This window comes from Ischnura elegans, chromosome 11 (assembly GCF_921293095.1).
Source record: "Ischnura elegans chromosome 11, ioIscEleg1.1, whole genome shotgun sequence".
Classification (NCBI taxonomy): domain Eukaryota; kingdom Metazoa; phylum Arthropoda; class Insecta; order Odonata; family Coenagrionidae; genus Ischnura; species Ischnura elegans.
The window spans coordinates 41,892,803-41,900,710 of record NC_060256.1 but is presented as its reverse complement, the minus strand read 5'-3'; the positions used below and the strand labels follow the sequence as shown (position 1 = coordinate 41,900,710).

At 43.4% G+C, this 7,908-nt stretch overlaps 1 protein-coding gene across 1 annotated transcript; it reads left to right on the top strand.

The window, feature by feature from the left end:
- The first annotated feature begins 1,010 nt into the window (after positions 1-1,010).
- LOC124167624 (zinc finger protein 84-like) lies at positions 1,011-2,866 on the top strand. The gene is made up of 2 exons (XM_046545604.1): positions 1,011-1,019; positions 1,248-2,866. Exons 1-2 carry the CDS (start codon positions 1,011-1,013, stop codon positions 2,820-2,822), a joined length of 1,584 nt encoding a protein of 527 aa, XP_046401560.1. The 3' UTR covers positions 2,823-2,866.
- Positions 2,867-7,908: the final 5,042 nt, after the last annotated feature.

Here is a 7,908-nt window from a genome sequence, read left to right as displayed (position 1 = left end):
AAGCACATGTAACATTCTATGAGTTATTACTTACGATGATAATAAGGAGTCCATCCTTGCCTTAGGAGTCCCCGCCGGACCAGTGGCATAAAGCTTATGGAGTGCATCCCAAGGCACCCACTCCGGCGGAGAGTCCCCTGACCTCATTCCCCGCTTCAACTCTAGGTACCTCTGCCTCAGGTTATTCACCTTATCTTTTATCTGGCTGGCAGACCTTGGGTATCCTAGGCTTGGCAGCCGCTCCGCCCACTCCCGCGTGGCTCCTCTGATTGCTCTGTAACCTATTCAAAGTAAAAGAAGTGATCAACTACTTTGCAACAACTGACTTAAAAATACTATTTCTTAGGAGAAGAAGGAAAATGTAACATTATTATTGCCCACCCTCATCTACAAAGTTATGGAAATTCAGCATTACAAGAGATGAGCCATTAACATAAGCAAGGCAAGGGCCCCAGATCGTTTTGGTCTCAATAGGAAATTCTGATTAGAAGTTATCCTAGACGAGAAAAACTTAATTTCAATCATTTAATAAGAATGTAAACTTCTGTTCCAATACTAGTTAGGAAGGAAAGAAAGTTCCCGTTCCAGGCTTCGTCCCACCTATATACCCAGCCGGCAGCTCGCGAATGAGCCGCCGACTTGGCATAGGGAGGTAGGACGGTCCGGGACGGACAGTCGGCCGGATTCCGAGCGGTCGGGACATAGCACCAGGTCACTGTGTGTGACATATCCTTTATTATGCGAATATACAGTTTTCTTACAAAATTGCTATTAAAAGCCAAACCTTTACCCTTCTGTAGGGTGTACATAACCGCCATATTATCTGTATGGACTGTAACACCGGTACCCACCGGAGTGATTTCTAAAATATGACATGCTGCCATTACAGCTGCGACACATTCTGCTCTGTATATTGCCGTTTGTCGCGGCAAAGCCCATACTTCACAAATATCTAATTCGGGAGCCACCCAGGCCACCTGCCAAGGAGTGGCATCACTAAACACATCCACATGGGTGCTGTAGTTCACAAAATATCGTGGGCCATGAAACACACTTTCGTCCCACAACTGACGCCACCACTTTAAATATCTCTGGGCAGCATCCTTGATAAGAAATAATGGTAGGTTTAGAACATAAATGACCCACGAAAGAAACCCTAGGGCCTTGGGCATGTCCCGTCGTCTTAGACGGGTCAACACTGACATAATATAATGCACTCTCTGTAAGGTTGAAATGGTTAACTGAAGACAAAGTTTCCGAGTGTCAATCCGAAGGGGAAACCTTATCCGTGCAATGAATGTGATAAGTCTTTCTCTAAAAACAGCCACCTTGTCAGTCACATTCGGACTCATACGAAGGAGAAACCTTATTCGTGCAATGAATGTGATAAGTCTTTCTCTAAGAACAGCCACCTTGTCCGTCACATTCGGACTCATACGAAGGAGAAACCTTTTTCTTGCTATGAATGTGATAAGTCTTTCTCTAAGAACAGCCACCTTGTCAGTCACATTCGGACTCATACGAAGGAGAAACCTTTTTCTTGCTATGAATGTGATAAGTCTTTCTCTAAGAACAGCCACCTTGTCAGTCACATTCGGACTCATACGAAGGAGAAACCTTTTTCTTGCTATGAATGTGATAGGTCTTTCTCTCAGAAGGGTAATCTTGTCAGTCACATTCGGACTCATACGAAGGAGAAACCTTTTTCTTGCTATAAATGTGATAAGTCTTTCTCTAAAAACAGCCACCTTGTCAGTCACATTCGGACTCATACGAAGGAGAAACCTTTTTCTTGCTATGAATGTGATAAGTCTTTCTCTAAGAACAGCCACCTTGTCAGTCACATTCGGACTCATACGAAGGAGAAACCTTTTTCTTGCTATGAATGTGATAAGTCTTTCTCTAAAAACAGCCACCTTGTCAGTCACATTCGGACTCATACGAAGGAGAAACCTTATTCGTGCAATGAATGTGATAAGTCTTTCTCTAAGAACAGCCACCTTGTCCGTCACATTCGGACTCATACGAAGGAGAAACCTTTTTCTTGCTATGAATGTGATAGGTCTTTCTCTCAGAAGGGTAATCTTGTGAGTCACATTCGGACTCATACGAAGGAGAAACCTTTTTCTTGCTATGAATGTGATAAGTCTTTCTCTCAGAAGGGTAATCTTGTCAGTCACATTCGGACTCATACGAAGGAGAAACCTTATTCGTGCAATGAATGTGATAAGTCTTTCTCTAAGAACAGCCACCTTGTCCGTCACATTCGGACTCATACGAAGGAGAAACCTTTTTCTTGCTATGAATGTGATAGGTCTTTCTCTCAGAAGGGTAATCTTGTCAGTCACATTCGGACTCATACGAAGGAGAAACCTTATTTTTGCAATGAATGTGATAAGTCTTTCTCTGAAAAGAGTAACCTTGTCAGTCACATTCGGACTCATACGAAGGAGAAACCTTATTCTTGTTATGAATGTGGTAAGTCTTTCTCTAAAAACAGCCACCTTGTCAGTCACATTCGGACTCATACGAAGGAGAAACCTTTTTCTTGCTATGAATGTGATAAGTCTTTCTCTCAGAAGGGTAATCTTGTCAGTCACATTCGGACTCATACGAAGGAGAAACTTTATTCTTGCAATAAATGTGAAAAGTCTTTCTCACAAAAGAGCATCCTTGTCCGACACATTCGGACTCATACGAAGGAAAAACCTTATCCGTGCAATGAATGTGAAAAGTCTTTCTCACAAAAGAGCATCCTTGCCTGTCACATTCGGACTCATACGAAGGAGAAACCTTACTCCTGCAATGAATGTGATAAGTGAGAGATCTGTCGCTATGCCCTTCCACTCTGAGGTTTCTCGAACGACTGCCTATGCAGCAACTAGGAAGTCATAACAATGACACCGAAAATATAGGAAGAGGATCAAGGAAAAAGATGAAACCCATGATAGTTGAGTGTAGGACCGTTATTACTTTCAGGATACACATAATTCACGGAGGCACATCTCCTGGACAGCGTAAGAACATACACCTCAGCGTTTAATTAGAACATACACCTCAGCGTTTAATTAGAACATACACCTCAGCGTTTAATTAGAACATACACCTCAGCGTTTAATTAGAACATACACCTCAGCGTTTAATTAGAACACGAATGATAAATACATTGCTCCGCTTTGCTATTCACCAAGACACTTTACGAAGGGTAGATCGCGGTAATCTTTTACGTATGAATCCCTTCGTTATGAACACGTAATCAATTCAGAATATCAATGAGGCACTCAGCATTTTACGGTTTGATGACCTAAGACGTTAACATGAATTGAGCAATTCTATCCACTTTGTACATGTGGGAAAATTTCCAAACAAATCCAAATCAAAGCATTCTACATGCAAGCACCATACCTTAAATTAGTATTTCAAAAAATGACACCATGTGCTAGACACAATTTGTAGTAAGTAACGATTGAAATTACTCAATTTACGAAGAATAAAATCACTAAATACCCACAAATATTGTGCAATAAACTTACCTTCTTTGAATACCATTATCCGAGAAGAGAGCGGGTAGCACCTCCACCTCCTCGTCAGAAAAGATTTTTCCTTTATCTCCCTCCATTTCTTTTTCTTTTTCCTCTATCTTCAAAAGGCGGGAAGGGTAGATGAAAATTGAAAGACTATGCATCGATCTTCATTACCTTACTCTTTTTTCTTGGCGCACTAGCGCTAACCATCGTAAGTTCGGCAGTGTTAGGTACTAATGCATACGATGGTAACTCTGCTCGTTTACACTACGTTTTGAGGTTACGCGCGTACGGATCAACGTCGCTACGATCGTTGCGTAAACGGGGCATAAGCCAGTTGGCACAGCATTCGTCTTCTCGCGGTGAAGGAAGATCGTTGCAGAAGCGTTTTTCAAGAAGTTCTGCGAAGATTGTTGCTTTTTCGTCGTTTGTTACTGCTAAGCCGGATGGAGTGTTGAGCGCAGGCGTTTGTCGGCGGGGTGTTTTCAGAGCTTTTGCGATTGGCCACATGGTTCCATTTTCGCCGAGGAGTGATTCGATTTTTTATTCCAATTTTTGCTGCGTAGTTATTTGATTGAGCGCTGGACTTTGTTTCTGAGCGCATTGTAACGCTGACGGTCTTCTTGAAATTTGCTGCGCTGCCAAATCTTGCGGGCTGAGTTGCGCTGTTGTACCCTGGCAATGATGTCGGCAGGAAGAGCATCAGGATGGCATTTGGACGGAATTTCATATAACGCGTCGTTAGCGGCATCTTGGATGATGGTTGTGAGTTTTTCGACGAATAAGTTTGCTTCTTTGCGGTTTAAAATAGGAAGAGCGTCAAGCAAATGACAATTGTCTCCGACGAGGCGGCTGAATTTATTGTAATTGATGCCTCGTTTTGAATTGGAGGAGTTGCGCGCCGGAAGACAGCTGACAGTAAAGGTGACAGGAAGATGGTCCGATAGTTGGTAGTCTATTGCAGCAGAATGGCCAATTGAAGGAATATTTAGCGATAGAGCGATGTCAAGGATATCTGAAGAGACGTGGTGGGAAGTATGAGAAGGTGAATCAGGAGCAATAATTTCTAAGTTTCGCCGACGTCGTAGGCCGAGAAGCATTTTACCCACTTTGTTGTTCGTATTGCAGCCCCAGCTGAGATGTTTCGCATTTAAGTCGCCGGCTATGATTGTCCGCGCTTTAATAATAGAATTTGAATGCTGGAAATCTTCAGTTTTCGGCGGTCGGTAAGCTGACCGCAAACGGATGTCACCGAGCGTTGTTCTTATTCTGGCACCGACGGCTTCTACAGAGGATTTATTTGGATTAGGTAGTTCTGAAGAAGGAATTGATGACTTGACCAGGAGCAGAATACCGCCGCCTTTCGCATCATGACGATTGAGCCGGTATTGAGAGAAGCCAGGAAAATAAATTTATTTCTTTTCGATGCGTCAGGTTTCTTGGATTAGGGCCGCATCACAGCAGTGTAATTTAAGCAATTCGCGAAGATCTTGTTTGTCGTGAATTCCACAGATATGCCAATTAAGAATCAGAAGCTGGTTTGTTGGACGATTAGCCAGCGCTCATCAGAGAAAGTGCTATTTGGATGATTTCAATTATGATGATTTCGGATTTTGGTGTTTCGGAGGGAGTAAGGAGCTTTTTAATTAGACCGGATGACCAGGAAGATATTTTTTGTTACATGTTTTGCGTGAGGAGTGACGAAATGAAGGCTGTAATATTGAAATTGGCTGTCTGAGGTGTTCAAGTTTAACAAAGGTTTATTCCACGAGATAACAACAATACATGAAATATGAAAATGATAACAAAAAACAAAATATACATCTACATCTCGTGGAGCTGTTTAGGCATGCGCCTCTTCAGCACTACTGGGGTTGAACACTGGTACGGGAGTGGTATTGACCTGTCATTCACCCAATGGACGGCGGGAAACCCGTAAAACCGCCGTCAGGCAACCGCGGTGCAATAAACTATGAAACATTAACGTGCCAATGATAAATTACGTTAATATGTTAGCAAGGATAAAATGTAAACGCAACGCTACGAGTTTTGTTTTTGGATAAGACGCCCGGTTCCCAGCTGGCGTGCTGTCTACAGGGTGTTTCTTCTTGAAGTTTTTTCTGCTACGAAGTAATTAAATTGTCATGGCACTGACAATATCAGATCAGGGGGAAGGGATATGGGAGGGATTGAGGGCAGTTTTAGGTTGTTTATGGCGAAGGGTTGTGTTATCATAGTCCCAGAGATTAACAAGCATTTCGTTATTTGCATTGCCAAGCGTTTTCGAAAATTTGTTAATTTGCGATTTCAGTTCAGTTGGTAATGGACAGATTTTTAAGTCTTTCCGGATACTGGCGTTGCTTAGAAACCACGGGGCTCCGGTGATCCGTCTGATTATTATATTTTCTGCATTTTGGAGCTTTTTTAAATGGCTAGGCGCTGCGTGAAGCCGGTGATGCATAACTCAGTAGCGGCTTGATGGTACTGTTTTATAGTAGAAGCTTGGTCTTCAGCGATAGCGAAGCCGATGGCCGAAGTAAAGGGTTCAGGGCTGCGGCAACTCCTTTCGCCTTTTCGATGGCAGTAGAGATGTGGTGAGACCAAGTTAGGCGTTTGTCGAATTCCACACCAAGGTATTTGGCGACTTCATGCTTCGGAATTGTTTTATTTTTAAAATAGTCGCGGTCCTTCTCCAGCTCTTGGGCGTATTGAAAATACTACGTGTACGCATTTACTTGGATTTATTGACAGTTTCCAGTCCTGGGACCAGTCTTCATATTCGTCTATCTGATCTTGTAGACGATCAGCTGTGGAGTCCGGATCTGAATCCTGAGCCAGAATCGTGGTGTCGTCTGCGTATAAGAAAAGTTGGGTTTCGGGATTGGTTGGAGTGTTGGCTGACGGAGTCAAACGCCTTCCGGAGATCGAGGGAGACTAGATGGAGCTCCTTCCGCCGGGCCTTCGCGTCCTGCAGAAGGGCCTGCAAAGTGATGATGTTTCGCAGCACCCATCCCGCCGCAGGAACGCTCGCTGCCGGCCATCGAATACCGGCAGGTCCATGATTCGGGAAGCCAAGATCTTATGAAAGTGCCGCAGGAGGACGGATCCCACACTCAAGGGCCTGTAATCTGCCCTTGTGTTCACCGCCCCCTTTGGCACAAACACAGTCCGTGATTCCTTCCACTCATGGGGTGTGTCACCGTGTAGGAGGACCAGGTTGAAGAGGTACCGCTTCACCGACGAGGGAACTGCATTCCAGCGCGCCGGGGTGATGCCGTCTGGTCCAGGAGCCTTCCCCGCTGCCACTCGCTGGCTGCGGCCTTCTCTGCGGGGCTGGGGCCAAGGCATTACGGGCAGGAGCAGGCGGGGCACCCATGGTCTCCCTCGTCCATCTAGATAGTAAGACAAGAAAACCATGAGTACCGAGGTTAGACTCCCCCATTTCGAGCAGGAGCCGTGGATTCCATCGGGCCGCTACTTGAAATTGATATCAAATGATATCAAATGACACAGAAAAAATAACACAAATAAGTAACGCAAATAATAATAAAAACCACAATTTAGTAAGAAATGAAAACTATTAATAACTAGGAAGTAACTTTTCAAAATGTAACAAAGTATAAAATGTGACCCAGTCAACACACATGAGTCCTATGTGAAGTCTTAAAGAGCTCATACAAATTTGTCTTATGACACGGTCTCAAATGCCTCATGAGGAGGTCTTTATGAGGTCTTATGCAATCATACAAGAGTCATGAAGGATGTCACGTAAGACTCCTAAAGACCTCCTGCATGAGGTCCCGTAAGACTCCTATAAGACCGTAGCTGCGAAGGGGGCGCCATCTGTTGATTGATGGTAGAACTACGATCTATCATCGCTTAATTATACCGAAAGATGGCGCTAAAATCGATTCATAATACGCCGGGTTGCCTATATAACCCCCGGGAGACCACAGTACCGTCTGTTAATAATATAGTAATTCCGTTGTTCTAAAACTTACTGACCATGAATATTACTGGAAAAAAGCAGTGAAAGAAACCAATCTTCTTTGTTATTAAAAAGGAAATAGAGTAGCTACACATTCAAACACACTAGGGAGAGGTATAAAAATACCAAAACATTAACCTACTCAATAGAAATAACCATTTAGAGAAAAGTTTCCAGTTAAAAAAGTAGACAGCCATCAACCAATCTCCCAAGGTTTTGGTTCCTTGGCAAATAGTATCAATTACCTAGATGTTAAGCTGGCAGAGGCTGGATTAACAAATGCATTCCTCATCCTGTTAATAAATCACCTGAAATTATAAAACGAACTGACAATAAAGGCAACTAAACCACTAATGGAAGGAAGCATGGGAAGTCATAAGTAGACATATAATTCAC